At 53.1% G+C, this 21553-nt stretch overlaps 1 protein-coding gene across 13 annotated transcripts in view; it reads right to left on the reverse strand.

Moving 5' to 3' along the window:
- Positions 1-21553, reverse strand: part of CACNA1D (calcium voltage-gated channel subunit alpha1 D) — a 258217-nt gene that overhangs the window by 45334 nt on the left and 191330 nt on the right. For all 13 annotated transcript variants that reach the window (XR_008991942.1, XR_008991939.1, XM_057486474.1 and 10 more), the window contains 14 exons: positions 19785-19899; positions 19244-19310; positions 18252-18318; positions 17450-17597; positions 15630-15759; positions 12521-12580; positions 9793-9899; positions 8248-8335; positions 7514-7621; positions 7370-7422; positions 5853-5999; positions 3953-4154; positions 1875-2033; positions 420-530 (listed from right to left, as the gene is read on the reverse strand). Coding sequence is in view for 11 of the 13 variants with exons in the window: in XM_057486474.1 (XP_057342457.1) it covers positions 420-530; positions 1875-2033; positions 3953-4154; positions 5853-5999; positions 7370-7422; positions 7514-7621; positions 8248-8335; positions 9793-9899; positions 12521-12580; positions 15630-15759; positions 17450-17597; positions 18252-18318; positions 19244-19310; positions 19785-19899 (1562 nt within the window). In the remaining 2 variants the exon portion in view is untranslated. The remainder of the gene's footprint in view (positions 1-419; positions 531-1874; positions 2034-3952; positions 4155-5852; positions 6000-7369; positions 7423-7513; positions 7622-8247; positions 8336-9792; positions 9900-12520; positions 12581-15629; positions 15760-17449; positions 17598-18251; positions 18319-19243; positions 19311-19784; positions 19900-21553) is intronic.

Here is a 21553-nt window from a genome sequence, read left to right on the forward strand (position 1 = left end):
ACCAAAGTCTTTATCTTGGAAATCTAAAAGTAAAATCAGGGCCAAATTCTTTCTGGTGGGTAATGTTAAAACAATTTCTCTGGTGTTCAAGTCAACTAGGCAAGTCTCCCTGGGGCAGCCTGCTATGTGCTGTTCTAGAAACAGGAAATCAGGTCTCAAAACAATCTCCAGTCTACAGATTCCCAGTTCTCTGCTCCCTGTGTCTTTTTCTCAGAACTATTTTTATGAGGTTTTGTCTTTTCAGATTTATTTTCCCATATGCACACAGATGTCCTAATCAGATTTTAACGTTCTAGGTGATAACCCAGTTAGTGGTCAGAACAACTCAGCATAATTAAGTAACGCAGAACTAACAGGAAGCGTGTGCTCCTCTGGGGTGATTCAATAACAGCCTTTGAAAAGTGGGTTCAGCAACTCACCTTGGGCTTAAATGCAATGACTTTCAAAACCATCTCCACGGTGAACACCCCAGTGAAGACCATGTTCAGAATGTCCATGGCGTCGTTGAACATCTTGGACTGCTCGTAGTGCTGTGGACGAAGACGGGCACATGCTCACACGCCCATGCCACACTCAGAAACGAGGCCCCCAGCCCTCTGCTCCCTTCAGGCATTCATCCTCTGCTTGGACATGGAGGCAGCCTCCCCAGTCCTGCATCATCTGCCAACAGTTCCCCTGGCACCGTGAGGGCACGTGGCTCAAGCCTCACAAAGTGTGGGGGCCTTGATGGGATGAGCGTGACTGGATGATGAAGGGCAAAGACACCAATTTCTTCTGTGCAGGATAAAGGGAACCCAGCCAGGGTTTACATTCGGGACCTTCACCCAGGCACGGTGCAGACCCCACCCAAATGCCTATGAATAAAGGCAGGATCTGGGTAGGGACAGATCTTATGCCATTTGGGTCTGTGTCCAGTAACGAGCAGCACCTGGACTTCATACTTCCCCTGACATCAGCATGGGGTCCTTCTCATCCAGGAAGAATTCTTAAATTTAAAGGAATGTGCCATAAAATTAATCTTTGACTATCTTTAGACCCATTTTCCAGAGGGCACTGGGAGTGGGCTTGATTTGCTCAAGTTCTTAAAGTCAGTGTGCAAACTGGGTCTAGACCGCTGGGTTTGCTTCCTGCCCTAGTGCAATATCTACTAGACAACACAGCGGCTGCAATCGCTCTCTGTTCACGTGGCGCTGTACTCCAGCGTGGCCAGCTGAAGGGAGCTGCAGGCCCTGTCCTCGGTGTGAGCAAGAAGCAGCTATAATGCAGGTCAAACTCAATACTCCATGGACTGGAAGGGTGCCCACTGCCATACTGAGAGCGAATGGAGAATAAAAATGTGACTTAACATTTTATTTTTCAACATTGGGCATTTGCTCTGTGACAGGCCCAGAGCCAAGTGCCTCATATGAATCCCCCAGCATGAACTTGATCTCTGAGGTGTTTAGATTTCCCATTTACCAATGAAGATAGCAAGGCTCAGGGGATTTAAATAACTTTCCCAAGGTTGCCCTGCTGCCAAGGATGGAAGTCAGGACCGAAACCCCTGTCTGTCCAACTCCACATGGACAGAGCTTGGTCCTCAGAGTGGCCACTGGGGACCCACAGTCAATGCTTACAGAACTGAATGCCAGCCTCAGGCTCTCTGGAAATGTCCCTAAGGTCGGGCTGTACCGACAGTCTCTTGCACCAAAGAACCATCTTAAACTCCTACCGTGAGAACTGTTAGCCAGAATGGGGCTCTGGCCAAACTACAGCCCAGACTCAGAAAATCAAACCCATCCTCTTGAGAGGGGGCAGCATCCACCCTGAGAACTTGGGCATTGGGGCTGTGCAGGAGGCACAGATGCGACCCCCAAAGCTGACCCCATTTTTACCTGCATGGCCAAGCAGAGTGTGTTCAGCATGATGAGGACAAACATCATGTATTCGAAAGGCGAGGAGTTCACCACGTACCAGAACTTGTACTGGTAGGGGTTTTTGGGGATGTATCTCCGCAAGGGCCGTGCCTTCAAGGCGTATTCAACACACTGACGCTGCAGGGGCAGAAAAGAGCAAGAAGGGGTCCTGAGCACATCCGTGGAAGGAGGGCACGGCTCTCTCTCTCTCTCTCTCTCTCTCCTCTGCTCTGGAAGGACGGGCGCCTCTGCTGGGAGGGGTGGCGGCGGAGGGAATGTGACGGCCTGCAGGGCACCTCCGCACATGCAGGGGCCAGCCTGTGACCTCGTCTGATCCTCCCAGAGACCCGGTGCAGCCTGCTCGCGTCCATGGGACTCAGTGAACTATGGATGTCCAGGCTGCGAGCGCCTGCCTGAGGCCCTGCTGTACACAGCACGGAGGCAGTGGGGCAAGGCCTGGGCCCAGGGCCCATCCTGCAAGTCCAGCCGGGGGTTATGTGCTGATCCCCTGCTCAGGCCATCCCCTAGGCAAGAAGTGCCATCATGAAAGGCACAGGAACCACCAGGAACCAGAAGGGCTTGGCTGGAGATCTGGCTGCTGCAGGATGTACCCGAGACACCTCTCCGGAGCCAGCGCGTGTTAACCACAGGTGTTCAATGGGAGCTCGGCAGACTGTCACATTCGTCTCGGACCCCCAGGACGTGATCAGTGACAATGGCCCCAGAGCCCTGTCCTTCTCCCCGCTCTGAGGCTCAGGCTGGGCTGCCCTCTGCTGCAAGCCCTGAGGGCACACCAGCCCTGACCTCCTTTGGCTTGGAACCAGGCCCTGCTGCTCTGAGCCCCAGGCCTACCCCTATTGGCCTACTTTGGCTCCGGTTCTGACTTCAGACAGGCTCCCTCTGGCCCTGCTGTGCCCTCACACGCTGCTTGCAGGGCCCATTACAGACCTCAAGTGGTGACACAATCACAGCTCTATTGCTGCCTGGCTGGCCTGACACCCTTCTTCCGGGGGACCGGTAGGGGGCCGATGAAGAGCAGGGCCAGGCCCTCCGTGACCAGCACTGATGGAAACTGCAGGGACACACTGTCACCTAAAAACACAGCACTGTTTTCCCCAGAGGGTTGGCCTGACTCTGACCACAGACACCATCCCTGGGAAGCCCAGGCTGGTAGATGACGCCTTCCCCCCATGTCATCATCAATCAGAGATGCCAGCAAAGGAGGCCCTGGGGGAAACTCCCTGAGCAGAATCTCCATCTCGCACACGGTCTCTGAGGGGTGAAAGAAACCTCTAAATGCAGTTCCTTGAAGCTCTCAGTCCAGACGAGGAGCAGGCCTGGAGAGGAGCAGACACCCACCCTCAGTCCCAGAGCAGGTGCAGGGAGAATGGGACTGGGACACCAGCTCCCAGCTCCCTGCGTCACCATGCATCACAGCCCGAAGCTGTGACAGACCCAGAGAACCGTGCCAGCGTGCTCCTCGCCCAGCGGGCAAGTCAGCGACTCTCCCTGCGGTGTGATAGGCGCTTCCTCCTAAGGAAGGCAATGTGGCGACAGGTGGCAATGTCTGGAGATGCCTTTGGTTGGGGGGTGGCTGCCACCGGACTCCAGCGGGTAGAGGTCGGGACCCTGCTAACCGTCCTTCAAAGCACACAAAGCACAGCTAAGACTTACAGCCCGAATGCCAGCAGTGCCAAGGCCAAGCAGCTCACAGACCGTCACCAGGTGGGGCCTGAGGAGTGTCCGTGGGCGCTGCTGACCTCTGGCCACACTGCCCTACGAGACCCTGAGCTGTCACTGAGGGTGGCGAGCAGGGAGGGCCGCCTGAGCATTCTCTGACATCTTGTCTCGGGTCTGGGGGTGGATCTCACGATTAGTAAGTCTGATCTCTATCTGGGAGCCTAATGCTCACCACCGACGACTCCGACCCACCGAGTGTGATCTGAGCAGGGCCCGAGCCCCCCCGGGGCGACCGCAGGGGGCACCCTTCTCTGCATGGACGAAGACACTCCTCTCTTGCTCATGGGACGGAAGCCCAAACAGTGTGTGACTTTAACCTGATTTTTGTCCAGCTCACAGTTCTTATACTCTTTCTCGCCCTGCTCCTGGAAGGTGACGATGACGAAGCCCACGAAGATGTTCATCATGAAAAAGGCGACGATGATGATGTAGATGATGAAGAAGACGGAGATCTCCACGCGATGGTTGTGGATCGGGCCCACGTTCTCTCCGTTCGAGTCAATGGCTTTGTACAGCAGCCTGGAGAGCAGAGGAGCAGGTGAGCCCGCAGCCGGCGGAGCCCCGCGCCACTGCCTCCCCGGGCACCCCGCTTCTGAACGCCTGCGTGGACAGTGGTCAGGCCCCTCACCAGGAGCCGCCCCCGCCCCAGCCCCTGGACACGAGCCGGCCTCTGAAGCATCCTCCTCAACTTTAGGCCCAGCACCTCGAGGAGGGGCAGCTGGGACAGATTTGGTGACCGATGTTTTGAGGATTGAAAAACAAAATATCTCACAGATATTCAACAGTGCTTTTCCCGCGCAGAGGAGAAGAAGTGTGTCCCACATGAGATGTGGGGGACTAAATGCTGTATACTCCACTGGCAGCTGGGGTTTCCAAAGAACTGAGGGGTTCTCCAGACTGAAACATGCAATATGATTCTATGTATGCCAAGGAGAACTCATAACAGAAGAGGGGAAGTCACTGTTAACGCTCCCAGCTCAAATTTGCCCCCATTCTGATGCAGGTTGAACACTCCCAGGGCACCCCCCCAGGGGTGCACTGTGCTAGGCACATTCACTTCAGTCTGGAAAGGTGGACCCTCTGTCACCCCATCGCACGGAAGCTCCAAGGGGTCTGAGGCCCGAGGCCCAAGTGTGTTCCTTTCCCCTCGGCTGCCACCCTGAGCTGCTAAAGCCCAGCGCACAAAGTCCAACTGCGGCCAGTGCCTCCATCAAATGGGGGTCTTGCTCCAGGCCTCTTTTCTCTCCAGAGCCAACTTCCTGAAGAACCAGACCTCCCAAACATCCTTTGACTCCGTAAGAACTCCTCCAAATAGCAGACCCTCCCATGCCCCCAGAGTTCTGCCTGCCTGAGCGGAGGACCAGCCTGTCCGGCTTCTGCAGTCGCTCTGGGTGTGAGAACCCCACCTGCAGGAGGCCATGTGTAAGTCCGTCCCCTGGTGGCAGGAGGCGGATGGGTGGGGCATCCGAGGGCAACTAACACAGGCATAAGGGGCTCTCCCTTTGTTCCCACCTTCCTCCTCCTTTCCAACTTTCCCACCTTACCCATCAAGATCCCAGCCATTCTCCAAGACCATGTTCTGCACATTTCTGACCTGCCAAACCTCCTGCCTGGCTTGACCACTTGACACCCTGTCTAGGTTTGGGGTTTGATGGGAGGAACTGTCTCCCACAGGCTAACACTGCATGTTGCAAGGAGCTGGTACCAAAGGCACATTTTATGAATGAGCGAGTGAGAGGGTCAGTGAAAGCCATGGCACAATGGCAGCCATCCACGCCTGGCACATATTAGTACCATGAACAAATGGGTGAATGAATAGATGAATGGCTTGGGATCCTATCAAGACCCTCTTTAGGAACAGAGTAATGGCAGCTTCACTGACACGACTGCAGGGGGAGTTGGTGTGACAGTGCACCTGAGGATTCCCCATTCCGGCCCACAGATGCCCCTCAAGGAGCCAGCGGAGATGAGTCCCCCCCACCCCCCAGGCAGTCTGAATCCTGGCAGCTGGCCACAAAGGTTAATCATTTGCCTAATCAGACAGAGGAGCCCTGGGGGCCTAGTGACTGATAAACAGGCCCACAGTTTAGAAGTCGTAAGCAAAGCCTGCAAGTATAGAGGGAAGAGGCAGGACTCACTCCAGGAGGGATGGCTCAGCCCCAGGCACCCCCAGAAGTAAATAGAACCTCCCCGGAGATGCTCGTTCCCTGTACTCACGCAGGCCAGCCCTCGAACGTGGAGACCGTGAAGAGCGCCATCATAGCAGAGAGGACGTTGTCAAAGTTGAAATCACTGTTCTGCCAGATCCTCTCCCGGACCACAGGGCTATCAACATCCCCATCCTTGTAGAGGATGAAGAGCCCCCTGGAGAGGAAAAGAAGTGTGGGTCGTCCTGCCCTGACATAAAGTCAGGCATGCCTGCTCCGGTCCCAGCTGTGAGTGCCGTCACGGACTCTGCCAGCCAGGCCATGGATCTGAGTGTGGCACAGTCTGTGTTTCTCCTTTTCTCGCCCTGCCCTCAATCTGCTCTATGGTTCTAACCACGATGGAGTAACACTAGTGTAATGTGTATTCTCAGAGCGACCTGCAGAAGCCCGAGAGCTCATGAGAAGAACCCACCAGCAGGCATCCCCAGGTACAGGGGCTCAACGCAGATACCAGAGAATCAAAAGCTTTGGCCGTGGAGATTCCATAAGCTCTGGGATACAAGCCCAGGTATCCTCTCTTGTTAGTTTTAATCAAATTCCCTCTCTTATATTAAAAATATTACTAGCTTTCTTCCCAAAAGAACTTAGTAATTTTTGGCCCAAAGTCATTCTCAGAAATCCATTTCTGAAAGGAGACCAGTGTCTTTATTTTGCAGGTGAAGAAACAGAAGGTTAGAGAGGAGGTGGTATCTCTGCACGGCTGTGGTGACACCCAACCCAGGGGCCACCCTCCACCCACAACCTGGTGGGTGGTGCCCTGGTGGTGACGCCACAGCCACCCTGCACCGGGCGCTCTGGGACTGCACCTTCTGCTGAAAAGCAACCCCAGATGAAGGTAAGCAGTGCACAGCCAGCCCTCATCCCAGAAGGAGGTGGAAGCACAGACGTCCATGGCCAGACTGCAGGCAGTGGGGTCCACGCCTGCCTTCAAACTCTTCTGGACATGACGGCATAAGAGCACAAGTACTTCCCACCTCGTCGCTCCTCTGCCCATTCACGCAAACAGAAATACGGCCAAGTCACCTGTGGGTGCCAGGAACGAGAGGAGACGCAGCCTGGAAAACCTGTCAGAAGACGTAGCTGGCCCCTGAACACCAGGGGCTGGAGCTTTGACTTCTGCTTGGGGAAAAATTACCCCTGTGGCTGTCGGGCTAACTTCTACAGCCTTTCATCATCGTTATTCCGGTTTTGGCTTTCTTTCACCTCCAGTTTACAGATTCTACACCGAACATCCAAAGCTGTCTATCCATTCTTTTGGGGTGAAAAGCTTTGGAACTAGGCAGAGGTGGTGACTGCACTGTGATGCGACTGCACTAAATGCCCCCTCAATCGTAGTTTAAAGTGGATAATTCTGCATTATGTGAACTTGATATAAAAAAAACGAAATCCCTCTTATCTCTCCAGCCATGAGCCGAGCACGCAGGCCCCTGGCCGCCCAGGCAGAAGCATGAAGGGCTAGCACGAGCACATCCTTGACGTGGTCCATTCGTTCTTCCAGATTCCCACCCTGGCGCTCAGGACTCTCACCTGCACTCTTCAGGGTTGCTTTTGGCCTCGTCTGTGCAGCGATAGAACTTTCCCTGGACACAAACAAGACACACGTCAGCGCAGGCCCCCTCTACCCCCGCGGTCAGCAGGACTGCGCGACCCAGGGCCCCCACCCCACTGCACCTTGAACAGCTGGACACCAATGCAGGCGAACATGAACTGCAGGAGCGTGGTGACGATCATGATGTTGCCGATGGTGCGGATGGCCACGAAGACGCACTGGACCACGTGCTGCGGGGAGGGGAGGGGCGAACACACACAGAGCCACCTGCCTTTGTTGTCTTGGCCACGTGCGGGGTGAGCTGATACCAGCCAAGACTGGGTTTGTGTGCATTTTTATATGATTTTTCCGACTTCACAGTTTCTCAGGGAGTTTTCTGTGGGGCACGTCCCAGGGCATCACGGCCACCTGTGAGGACACCTGGCGGTCTCCCTGGTTCCCCCAAAGCGGTTTAGTTAGAAGAAGTGCTATGGGGTGCAGCATGGCACACAAGCCCACAGGGCCCCCCACCCCATAAAGGGTCTCAGGAAAATGCAGATTCTCTAGCCTTTTGTACAACCTGTATAAGAACAGATTTAAAGACCATAATAAACCCAAAGAAACACTATTAATAATGAAAATTGATAGGTGAACAGTAATCATATAAAGACAAATTAGTTCAAATTAAAAATTAAGAAGATAAATTTAAAAATGCTATCAGCAGTTCGTAGAGGCAGCTTCGTTGCTTAGAAATGTTCTTTCCTGGTGTATAACCCACTTTAAAGTCCAGCAGGTGCAGCCCAGCTCCAGCCTAAAGAGTCGGTCACACAGCTAACCCCAACCACAGCCAGCCCGGCCTGGAGAGGAGGGTCCCAACCTTAAGTCCTTTCGCTCTGTTGATTGCCCTGAGCGGCCTCAGGACCCTTAAGACCCTCAGGATCTTCACAACGGAGATGGCACTGGATCTAAGGAAGAGAGCAGAGTGTTTACAGGTGGGCAAAACACTTTGGGACCGTTTCACATGGACTTCCGTTTAATGTCACTACACAGCATGGTGGGATCACGTGAGCTGAGCTGAGCTCCCCCCACGACTCGCACATGATCCTGGGTCTCCTTCCAGCCCCTCTACACAGCACCTCGCAGCCAGGCCCACAGGATGCTCAGAGGCCTGGACTCAGACACAGTAACGCAGCAGAGACTCTGTGTGAGTAACAGGTAGGCCTGGCCGCTTAGGCCCCAGTGCTGCGTGCTCGGTGCTGCGGTACTCCTGCCCTGGGCTTCCCCGGCCTTCAGGGAGCTCCCTGGTGGGAGAGGTGGGCATCGCAACCTGTGCAGCAGGCGTGACAATGGGGGGAAGGGGGCAGGTGCTGCTGGGGGAGCCCGGGAAGGCCCCTAGGGCAGGTATCCAGGTGAGTCCCCAGCAAAGTCGGGGGAGCTGGGCAAAGGGGCAGGGGCTCCAGGCTGGGGGAGCTGCATGTAGGAAGGCCCCAAATGAGGCAGTGCAGCCCACATGATCCCACAGGAGCCAGACCACATTCATCAGGCAGTGTGTGAGGGCAGCTGGAGTGGGCAGGCGCCACTGGGCGCTCATAGGAGTGCAAAGGTAGGGGTGACAGTGTCCCGTCAAGCTTTGATCACGTGGCTCTCCCACCCTGGGGCAGCAGAGGGAGGGGAAGAGGGCTACGACAGAGGGCTGCTTCCAGCAGAGGTTGGTCCCTGGACCTCTGAGGAGGTGGGCCTCTTCATCTAATTTAGCTCAGGTTGTGCGTGAGCACACGCTCTCCAAGGGGGAAACAGGGATGCCTGTAAGTCAGCAGGCTCCCCCCGGTGTCCGCACAGGAGCCTCTGCCCCAGACCCTGGGCACAGAAGGCAGGCAGGGGGCAGCCTGGGCTGCTGCCTGCCAGAAACCCTGAAATGCCACAGAAGAGCCCTGGGCCCAGCCTTGCAGCCTCAGTCCCCTCTGAGCTGAAAATTTTAGAAGTCTCCCCCACCCCACCTGAAAAAAGGGTCCTAGCAGCTTATATATCCTGGAGGACAAGGGGAGCCTCCTCTATCCAAGCTTTAAGGGCCCCTCCTGAACAGATGGACAGCTAAGATCCCGGGAGAGGATACCCTCAATGCCCGTGGGAGGCCCTGGCAGAGCCTGGACTCAAACCCGGCTCCTCCCTCCTTTAAGGCTTCTCTCACTCTCTGCTGAGAGCAGATATCAGAGAGTGATAAGCCCAGCCTAGCAGTGGGCATGAAAGGAAAAAGACCAACATGGGTGAGCAGAAAATGTCCCAAAGCCCCCGGCACGGCACACACACAGCTTTCCCAGATAACTAACTGTGACCCTTAGAACACTGCCCAGCCTATGTGGACCCCATGAACGTGAGCCATCCTGCCCAACAGCCTGTGTCCTCACCCACCCCAGATACTCACTGGATCCCAAATGACACCAGAGACACCCCGACAACCAGCATATCCAGCAAATTGAAGTAGTTCCTGCAGAAAGCCCCTTTGTGGAGGAACGCTCCAAAGGTCGTCATCTACGAGCAGAATCGTGAGTGATTTACTGTTTCTTCTCTCCAGAGCAAAGAAAACCTGGGCTCTTTACAAAACCTTGAGCAACGTATGCCTTTCTTCACAAGCGTGTGTTAGGAAGCCAAAATGTAAAACCAAGAGGGCTGAGCCACCAAATGATTTGTTCAAAACTGGGAAAAAGGTCCAATGATTTCAGATACCTTTTAAAAGAAGAGACCAATTTAGCCTTCATTATAGTGATGACCAACCTCACATATGGACCCTGTCGGCCTGTGCAAAGAGCCTGTCTCGGGAGAGGGTCCCCGTGACTGCGCTTGTCAGGACATACTTGCTGCCCACACAGCTTGGCTTCCCACAAAATGCTGCTCTGGCCTCTCTGAGCCCACAGGCGAGCCTGCGCTGTTCCAACCCGGACTTCCCAGGGCTCTGGAAGAAGTGCTAGAGTCCAGGACTCACAGGCTCTGTCCCCACAAAAATCTGCAGCATTTCTCCAGGTGGGCCCCTTACTGCCCCAAATGGTCCTTAGTTATTTGTCCATGGTAAACGGCTCCTTGGGGTCTAGCTACTCCAGCACATGCAAGGTGTGGCTAGGAAGCCATCACATGCTTCTCACCCAGGTCAGGCTTGCTGCTATCAAGTCACCTGCCAGGAGAGGGGCCAACTGGCAATGGGAAAGGACGTTAGTGAGCAAGTTCCTCAGAGTGAACGGACGATACATGCAGTTCACTGTTCACTGAGAAAAACAAAGGTGGCTCACGCTCAGGTAAGCACAGGAGAGGCAGGGGGTTGGCAAACAGTGATACTGAATCCATACAAAATTGCCAACACTCAACCCTCTTGGCCTACAAAAATGGAAGTTTCAGATGGTTTAACCAAATAACCACATAGCCTCCCAAATCTTCCCAAAGCTATGAGGAACCACCATTTCAAATGTTAGATGCTACTTGGTGATTCTGTCTTCCGAATCCTCCTTGTTAGAGTTCATTTTCCACTCGCTAAAGTATCTTTGAAAATGAAGACTAACTTGCATTGATTTAAGTCACTGAGGCAAATATGCAGAAATTAAAGAGCAATAATTGGGTTTTTCTCTTTTAAATAACCCTGTCTCTCACTTGCCCCAAAGCCCATGAGTAACTATATTCCTTTAACAACTTAAAAATATGGAAAGTAAAATAAAACCTCAATTAATGACACTAAGTGACTAAAGTGGAAGGTTTCCCATTCTGTTGGAGGAGGAGAGTCAAACCCCACACACATACACAAAAAGCAGCCCAGGGTCCTGCAGGCCGGGTGAATGTCCCTGAGCCCAGGCCCTGAGCATCTGCCCCTGTTCTTACTGCAGGGATGGCCTTCGGATCCGCTCACCCACCTGGGCACGGCTCTCATAGGACAGAACTGTCAGCCAGATTCACTGGCTAGGAGGCAGGCAAACAAACACGAATTTTTTAGCAAAGGTTTAAACAGAGATGGGTCATTTGGTTTTGTGCTCATGTTTCATTAACAAAAAAATGAAACAAAAATAAATGAACTAAATACCCCAGTCCTTGGCGACATTCATTGAGGTTTCATTTTATAGGAGATTTTGTAAAGAGCTCAAGTTGCAGAGTAGTTGAACACAAAATACATTTTTTCCTGAGATACACAGACATGAAGCTCAATGTGGTTTAAAGGCAATTGTGATTGAAAGTCCTCATTTCCCCGCTTGTCTCCCTACTAGGTGATGGCTCCGACAGTTGTCATGGGCCACACTGTCCCAGTGCTACAAGGACCCATGCCACGTCACAAGTCCGTGGCGTACCAGCTCCCTGCGGTGGGTCTCTAGGCCTCCGAGTGCATAAGGAATGAGCTCAGCCCCAGAGGCCTTCACAGTCAGTATCCACACCACATGCAACGGCCACCAGCTCATTCATGGGCAGTACATTTGGCGCCCTGTCTGAGGGGTGCTCTTTTTGTGTGTGTAAATGTAAGCCCATCCATAAAAACAGATTTAAAATACCTTAACACAGATAGACCCAAGTTATCTTGCAAATCCTGTTGCAAGAAAATAGTGTGTTACTATTTGAGGCCACTGAAAACAATTCAGTCAAGGAAACGGAGAGAGACGCGTTCCTTTCATAGGATAAACACTTTTCCTCTGACTTGGATGCCACGAAAGGTGGAAAAGGGTTCACACAGAGCGATGCATCTGTTTCAGTCAAGAAATTTCAGAGGCCGTATTTTAAAAGGAGCAAAATATAATTGCCAGTTGCAATTATGCAAGCCAAAGTGGCTCCTACATGCATTCAGAGGTTAAAAAGAAACAGCAAAAACAAGTGGAATGGTTACAGGAAAAAAAAGATCCTCTGGTTAAAAAATAAAAAATAAAAAATAAATGTGGTGCTTAACCACAGAAGACAAAAAAAGAGTCAAAAGCACGTCACGCTTCTCTGCTGCGTGTCACACGCAGGAGCAGGCCCCCCAAGACACACCGCCAAGGGGCCTGTTACCTTCAAAAGGATCTCAAACGCAAAAGTGCCAGTGAAGACATAATCTGCATAACCTAGCACCTGCAAGGGGGACACAGACCGGCCACTGTTATTGCCACAGCTGCGTTAGAGTAAGTGAGGGTCAATGAAAAAGCCATTACCTTCAACAGGATTTCAACAGTAAAGATGGCTGTGAAAGCATAGTCAAAGTAAGCCAGAATCTGCAAGGCACAACATGTGGGAGATGAGAAGAAGCACCCGGACAAGCTCCAACAGCTGCGAGCCCGTGGGTCCAACCCCACAGGCAGCCAGGGACCCGCTCTCCCGGGACAAGCCTTCCCCCCCGGCGCTAAGTGCAGAGACTCTCATAAATGCCCCACCGGGTCCAATTACGGCTCATCCTTATGACCAGCCAGGGCATCTGGGAATACTTACCTCTTTAAGCATTCAGGCTGACTCTCCCCAGCCTCGCCTCTTGGACAGAGGCTCCTTTCTACAAGTGCTTTATTAATAACCTTTGCTCATCAGAGCATTACACTGACAAATTACTTGGGCACCGGATAAATTAGAGCCTTACGCACATTTCAGATTTTTAACTGCATTTTTGGCTGAATGAGATCTGTTGCCCTCCATATTTGAGCTTCAGATCAGTGGAGAAATGTAAATAAAGGTGAAAGTGGCATCAAATGGGGCCAGAAGCTTCCACATGGCCCCTCCAACCCTAGCCCACTCAACCCGGGAGTAGATGCCCCCTGCGGCACCGACGTGCAGGGCGGCTGAGTCCTCTCAGAAGGGCCACACTGATGGCCCTGCTCTGCCGCGGACACAGCTCTTCCCATCGGGCTGGCTTTTCTCCTCGCCAGGCCCCCCAGAGAACAGACTGGGCCAGCCTGTATCAGTCCAGGCTACTTGCTCAAGATTCCTAAAAATAGCACCTACTCTCCAATTGCCTGAGTCCTTCTAACCTCACCCCTCCTGGGGTGTCCCTGCTGCCCCTCACAGCCGTGAGGGGCAGCAGGGCAGGGCAGGCGGGCCAGCAGCAAGAGGTCTGACCACTCGGCCAGGCTGCTCACAGCCACGGAGGGGGCAGCCGAGACTCGGCCAGTAGGAAAACGCCAGGTTGGCGGCGCATCTTCATGACCGCTGTGCTCTACAAGTAGGCAAGAACTGAGGTGATCAGAGCTGTGGGGCCGTGGAGACTGCCCAGGCCAACTCCTTTCACTTAACAGTTGAGGATGCTGGGGACAGGACTGGGGGCAGCGGCTCAGGTCACGCCGACAGTCATGGCATTGCCGGGGCCAGCTGAGAGCCACTTGTTTAGGGGTGGGGTGGCCCCACTGCCCTGTTACGTAAGCTGAGGACCCCTGCTGCAGAGGCCAGCTCTCCTTGGCTGCGGTTCTCTCTTCAGAAAGCATTCATTGTCCCAACTGTTTCTATCTGGTGGTTTATAATATTGCTGGGACGCTTTTGTGTGTCTGTGCTTCTGTGTAGGCAGTGAAAGGTATTTCCACCAGGCTACAGGCCCCTTCTAGATCACAGCAGGACTGTCTCTGCTGGAAGCCCCCGGTAGACAGAGAAGACACTGCTGCCGGGGGTCAAAGCTTAGATCCAAGCTGCTCTTTCCTCACTTGGACTCTATTCTTTTCTTCACTAATAACTCAGCTAAAGTAAAAAACACATATGCGGCAGGAGTCCACCTCCACGAGGTGTGTGACGTGGTCAAGCCTGCACACAGAGGAGAAGGGAGGCTGTCGGGCTGGGGGAGGAAAACTTGGAGCTCTGTTCAACGGGTGTTAAATTTCAGCTACACGGTCTGAGTAAATTCTGGAAATCTGCCGCACGACACGGTGCCTGTCTGTAAGAATACTGTCTTGTCACGTAAACATCTGTCAAGGAGGGTAGATCTCATGTTAGGTGTTCTCACAACAATAAAATTAACACTGTAGTATTTTAAAAGCCATACACATACACACATGTACATCAATTTAAAAAGAACAGTAACATTCCAGGGAACGGCAGGAGCTAATAAATGAATGGGGAAGTAATTACAATAAAAAATAAGAACAGGAGGCCCCACATAAGCTAATTCTTAGCCAGTCTGTGTTCTAGACTAGCTCCTGACCTCGTCTGTCACATGGTGACATCTTTTTCCAAGCAGCTCCTCTACCGTTGTGTCTCATTTCTACGATGGAACTTGCGGACACTCAGGTTTTGTGCCATGTGACTGTTTTGATAGAGATGGCTTCAGAATCTCTAACAAAGCCCTCCTCTGAGGGTTCTGATTAGGTCAGGGTCTCTGCACTAACTGTGACCACCACCCAGCGTCTTGGGGAAGTTCTTCTGTTCGGCACATTAGAAGTTCCGTGTTCTATCAGTCTAACTGATTGCCTTGGCCAGGCTGCAAACCAAGAGCGGGGGACGTGGAAAGCACCGCACAGGCTTCGCTGCCATAAGCGAAGTCCTTGCCCTGATCTTGGTGATCTGTCTTAACACTCAAATCTCTACACATCTGAGATGTACCAACCAGGCCCGGCAGCGATGCTCAATGGCCTCCACCCCTGTGGGCCCCATAATCATCTGAAACTGCACTTCGATGTCAAGGCCAGAGGCTCAACAGGCTGCAGTCTGGGGCCCTCTCGCCTCTGGACTCTTCTCGGCACAGGACGGCCGCTGCTGGAGCCGCCCGGGTGAGGACCAGCAGCTGAGCCCAGCCGGGAGAGGGGAAGGCGCTCTCCCTGCTCGGGACCTGACACATCCCTGACAGGGACGGGACCCCTCCCTGTTTTCCCTGTGACACCGCCTCCTGCCCACCAAGCGAGGGTCTTCCTCTCACCTCCACAGCCCGCCAGAGCCAAGGAGCCTCATGCATCTATGTCCATATAGGAGGTGTCTTCCTGCCAACCCTGTGTAAGAGCGTCTGGGTGTGTGGCACACTGGTTCCAACTGTACCCTCTCTGGTGGATGCTGCCACTGGGCAGGGATCTCAAAATAGGTGTGGATGTGAATTCGACCAGGGAGGGGAAAACAGGGACCAAAATCCTGGCCATAAGGATGGAGAGGGAGAGGGGCAGGGACCTGTGTACGCTGCAAGTGACTGCAGAGCATTTAAATCAAGTTTAAGAGACACGATTCAGTAAAGGTTTGTCCTCTACAACAAATCTCTCTGGGCTTACAAACCCCGCAACAAGACAGCGCCGGTGAAGAGAGGCCCGAGCCTCAGCCCTGGCCTCCGCGGGCCCGCCCCACCCGCCCGGCTAGCTGGCGGCTTACGGTGTTCCGGAAGGAGTGGCTGCGGATGGGGTCCTCGGCGGCGAGGGCGGCACTGCTCAGCATGATGAAGACGAGGATGAGGTTGGTGAAGACGTGGTGGTTGATGAGCTTGTGGCAGCCCACGCGGATCCTGGGGGAAGGGCATGGCATGGACGCGGCCCCAGGCAGGGCCCCAGCTGCATGCTGGCGCTGCTCTGCGGGGACGGGTCAGGCAGAGGACAGCTGTCCACGGCGCCACCCATGCCCCCACCCAGCCAAGCGGGACCCGCCTGACCATTAGCCCCTGGGAAGCGCCAGATGGCAGCCCCCGAGGGCCTGCGGTGCCCGGCTCTGTGTGCCACACGGACACCATTTGTCCGGTCCTGAAAAGTAGGGAGCAGCTGAAGCTCAGGTGGCATAGCTGGTAAGGACCAGGGCAGACTGCCCAACTGGCCTGGCTGTGCTGCTCTCCCACTCCACACGCCGCCCGGCTGCCAGCTTTCCTGGCCTCTGAGAGGGGTCCGAGGTCAGAGCTCCCGACAACACTCACAAAACCTGGAGCCATGCCTGCCTCGGGCTGCGGCCACGTGAGTGGGACTGGGTGAAACCCCCTGTGCTGTGTGCTAGTGTTTTTAACCTGGGGCTGACCCACAACAGGTGCTCCTGAGAAAGCGAAGCGCGAGCTGTATCGTGATGCAAGGCTGTGACGAGGGTCCTACTGCCCAGCGGCGGTCTGCAGACGCAGCTGCCCCTGAGTCTGGGCTACTTGGTGCCTGACTACACTTAACCTCAGCGTTTGACTTTAGGACTTAAAGATTTTTTTTTTGCTTATACATGTAGGTTTTCCTCTGAAAAGATTTTTCTTCAGTTTAAGTACAGTCAACTCCATAAGAAGGGGACCTCCCCTCTTCGGGGGGCTGCTCTCTGCTGGATGCGTCCCCTGCACGGCTCACCAGCGGTTAGCAGCTCAGTCCGGGAAGGTCTTTCCAAAACAGTGGGGCAGGACTGCTTGCAGCTTTTGGGGGAAAATCAATCCATTCCCACCACGGATGCAGACACACTGAGATTCACGTCGGCGAATAACCCACACTCTTGACAGTGAGGCGCTGTGAGAACTGTCGTCAGATCCCGCAGGGCGTGGGGCTGTGGCACACCTCGCCTCCCGCCTCTCTTCCCCGGGGGCCTGGGAATACACGAGTTCTTCTCTGCCGGCCAACAGCTACCTCTGAAAGTCTAGAAACCTTATCCGGGGAACATTTATTCCCTCTGCCGCTTCACTCAATCCCAGATGATCTAAAACCTAGACACCAGCTGGGAAATAGACATCTACCTCTTACGAGGCAACACCATGCCCCTGGGAGGCACTGTATCACTTTAACACGAGAAATCTTACTTGAAGCAGGTAAGAGCTGAATAGAACAGCTATTGCCTATAAAGTATCACAGAGCAATAATGCTTTATCGCCATAAGACTCAGCAGGGAAAGTGACCGACCAGCAGGCCACAAAGCTGGTCCTGCAGTTCCCATCACGGGAAAGCCCACTCGTGAACAAAGGGTCCTCTGGATGGAAAACACTTCACAGGGGACAACCCTGTGTGACACTGAGCCACGGGTCCACCACCCGGAAGCTGGCTGCACCCCTACAGCCCCCTGTCCAGGAGCCGGAGGGCCAGGGGGAGCTGGGCAAGGCTGGACAGGGGGCAGCGGAGAGGACTCGGGCCTCCAGTGCCCGGGCGCAGAAAGCGGCCCTGAGCCCCTTCCTTCAGGCCACCCCAGCCACCCACAGACCTGCAGGGCCACGCGGGAGACGCGGCAGCAACGCAATCAGAGGGGGTATTTACGGGTTGGTCTTGCTCAGGATGAAGAAAGCACTCCCTTCAGGGATGGGGGCGATTTTCTCCTTCATGTTCAGCTCCGAGATCCTGCGAGGCCGGGGGCCGGCCGGGACATCTGGCTCATCGTCTTCCTCCTCCTCTTCCTCTGCACCTACTTTAGATGAGACACGTGTTTAACAGGCATGTAATCAAGGCTGCGCTGGGACTGGTATTACCGTTCTCAATCTCACACGAAAATTTTGCTCAGTTAACCTCTATCAGCTTCGTTAATCAAAACCCTTCAGGATACGGACTGAGCAGGCTGTGGGTGAGTGTGTGGTGTGGGAAGATCTCGCAGTCTGCGATCTGGGCACGGGTAAAGGGTGGCAACTGCCTTCCGTTGGCACCTGGCGGTTTCCCCAGTACCCTTGTGTGTGGGGTTCAAGCCACACAGGGCTGCTCCCCAGGCTCGCCGGATCCGCTGTCCCTCCTCCATCAGCCAATAAAGACACCAGCCAAACAGGCCAGTGTCAGGTGACACTTGTATCAGCAGGAACTGCTCACCTCCAGCAGAGATTCCCCAGCAAAGTTCAGGCTTGCCCTACTCCCTCACACCTCCTCCCTCTACTACCTGGGAATTGGGTGCCTGTGGCCGAGAGGAAAGCAGGGCCGACTGCTCCACAAGAGACTGTGCCCTGGTCCCGGCAGCCTCAGTGGCCTGGCATGTGCCCCAGCCCGCCAGCCACTGACTCGGCCGCTGATCTCCAAGCAGTAACAAGGCCACATCCCCCATGAGCTGAGCGCCTGTCTCTGGCCTCCACCACCATACCTGGGACATCACAAGGTGGGTAGGGGTCCTTGTCCTCTTCCTCTTCTCGATAGTCATCGATTGTGACCTAGGGTGACAGAGAGGTTTTGGAGGTAGGGAGACTCCAGCTTGCATGCACGTCAAATGGCCAAAGCACAGACTCAACCTGCCATTCAGCACATGGAGAGAAGCTCCATTTGTAGTGTGCATGGGCTGTGTGTCTCTCGGGACGGCCAAAGGCCCCGAGGATGATTCTGCTTAAGACAGCAGGTCTGAGGGCACATGATGAGGAAACTTGTAGAAACCCTCCCCAGCCACAGCCACGGGCTCCATCCACGCCTCCTCCTATCCCAGTGACCCCACATACCCTGCACACTGCACTGTAGATTCCTGTCTCCCTGATATAACCTGAGCCTCATCCAGGCAGGGACTGCACCAGTCTTCACTCCTGATCCCCAGTAACTGCTCTCAGTATGTTTTTACTCAATGAACAAATGAATGAATAAATGAAAGGCCCAGAGCACCCCTAAGTGGGGTGAAGTTTGACAATATAGCCCAGACCCCCTGATCCTGAGACCCTGTTTGGGGGCAGACATGCATTAGCAATCTCTGATTTTAACCTGCACTGAGAACCCACTAACAGGTCATATCCGACCACACAATTCCATAAAGAAAAAATGAGTGGTCAGGCCAGTCAAATATTTGTCATACTGGTTATCTGCTGAAGTGCTGGTTAACAAACAGCTAGCTACCTAAATTCACCCAGAACCCCCTGGGAAGCCAGCATCTATGATGGTATGCCGTACTCCATTACCACACGGGCGCTCCCATGCTGGGAACGCACACATGCCATGCGGGGCGCTCCTGCGGTGGGAATATACACACACGCCACGCGGGATGTTCCCACGGTGTGAATACATAAATATCACACAAGGCACTTCCACGGTATAAATGGTACATGATACTGCAGTGTCCACAGAAACATCTTCAAACCAAAAGGGGAGCACGCACACCTTGTTGTCACTGTTGGCTATCTGGTTGACCTCTGGTTTGTTCTTTTTATTTTCCAGGCTCTCTTTTCTAAGAGAAAAGCACACAGGAGACCAAATCATCACACTGCTGTGTGTAAAAATGCTAATCAGGACTCTGACTTGACAGTGGCTGGTAGGACTAGAAACAACCCAAAGGCGAGGACAGAGCACAAGCCACGCCCATGTCAGCACCCTGGGTCCACTACACGGGTCGTTTATGAATGCCCATCCCAGGGCTAATCAGCACTGAATGCATCGTTTATTTTATGACGCCAAAATTAACCCCATCAGGGGATACATGTGACTCCAACTCTCAGCCCCAGAGGAAAGACAGCCAAGCACCCTGGGTTCTGCCCTCAATTTCACCCTTTTCGGTGGGCCCCATGTGGCCACCCACGCCCACCACAGAGCAGCCACATGGGGGCTGTGGCTGCCATGGAGCCTGTGCAGCTCTGCCAGGCCTCACCTGCGGCTGGCTCCCCAGGCAGCCCCTAGAAAGCACCTCAGGTAAAAGTGGGGTTACCTGGCAATCTTCTTCCTTTCTTTCTCTTCAGCCTCTTCTTTCTGAGCTGTATTCAAACTTTCGGCATCTGCCAAATTGTCTACAGCGATGGCCAGGAAGACATTCAGTAGGATGTCTAATTTGGACACATTAAGGGTACAACACATTTCTAAACACAATCACACGTGGTCAGCCATGGCAGTGTCACACCCCTCTGTGTCCTGGGGGGGCCAGCAACAGGGAACTGTCCCCACGTGCTAGATTGACTGGGGAAAGCCAGAGGGCCAGAGCCCTGTTTAAAAGAAAAAGCTAGTAACATGTAAAAGACAGCTGGAAAGAAGCAAGATTAAGATTTTCTAAAACCCATGAAAACCTATCACCCACAATGCTTTCTTTTATTGTGTGCATGTATGTGCATTTACACATGCACATGCATGTCTCTACATATCTAGATACCTATAGCTATCTATACATTGTGTGAAATAATCTAAAATACAAATATATCATAATTACGCATTTTACATATTGTATTTTGTTTCTTTTAAAACACACACACCTATAGCATATATATCCAGGGCACACTTTCTGAAATAGATCCCTTTAAAGGCTACATGTTATTCAAACGATGACCCCATGGCACAAAACAGCCTGAGCCTTTCATGTTTGAAATGGCCTTCAGAGCCCACACACACCTTGCGCATTCTTTCACCACCCAAATAAACACCGACCAACTATGTGTGTCTGACTTACTGCCAGATGGTGCCAGACTCTTCTTTGGAATAGTCTCACTGTGGCTATACCTTTGACTATTGTGCTGAATTTAATTTTTTCAAATAGTAAAAAGTGAGGTGATTAAACAAGTTAGCAGGTTTTTGGCTCTATCATGTTGTATGGGTGGTTCCCTTGAACGATTGGAAAAAAAAAAATTCTGAACAAGGTCCCAAATTAGAAGATGCCTGTTTCTTATTTGCTGGCAGGTACATACATTTTTGAAAGGCAACAAGTCACATCAGCTCCCTTCTCTAACACTGCTCTGGGCTGATGCACAACCATCTGTCTGTCAGACTGTTGGAGCCAGGGGCCCCGGGACAGAGTCACCCCACCGTCCCACATGCCCTGTGCACCCTGATATCGCAGCTGGGTTGCTGGACATATAAACAAACATAAGCTTACAGGGTACTGGGGATGAGAGAGCTTCCAGGGGATACCCCACTGATGAATCTATTCAAGTCTTTAAAGAGGACAGAAATGTGAGTGAATGATATTAAGACATTCAAAATGCTTTTGGTAGGCAAGACTATCTTTTAACAGAGCTGCAATGACCCCAGGGAAGCAATTTGTCTGAGGCCGGACAACAGCTTGGTAACATGAGCCCTCTTCTAATGGAAGTGGAGAAATTGTGACTGAGGTAGACATTAACTGTATTGAGAATTCCTACCAATGCTCTTAATGGAGAAATAATACATCTCTAGTCTTGCAATGACCCCAGACTCTTTTGGGTAGGGGAAAGCAAATCCAGGCTAATAAACCACAGGAAAACCTTACAAGTTTGTAACAGACGGTTTCAAAGAGGAAATACCCATCAACTGTATTTAAAGGCATTACCCAGACCTTCTTAAACAAGGTATGCTCTGGCATTCATTCAAAAAGGCCACCACACACCTCCAAAGTACACGCCAAAAGCACTGTTCTGGGTGCTGGAGACATGACGGACTGGAGTCCCTGCTCCCAAGGAGCATTTTCTAGTTGGGGGAGACAGATCAAACTATCTGAGCACCACTTCAGATAGC

This window comes from Manis pentadactyla, chromosome 1 (genome assembly GCF_030020395.1).
Source record: "Manis pentadactyla isolate mManPen7 chromosome 1, mManPen7.hap1, whole genome shotgun sequence".
In the NCBI taxonomy this organism is placed as follows: Eukaryota; Metazoa; Chordata; class Mammalia; order Pholidota; family Manidae; genus Manis; species Manis pentadactyla.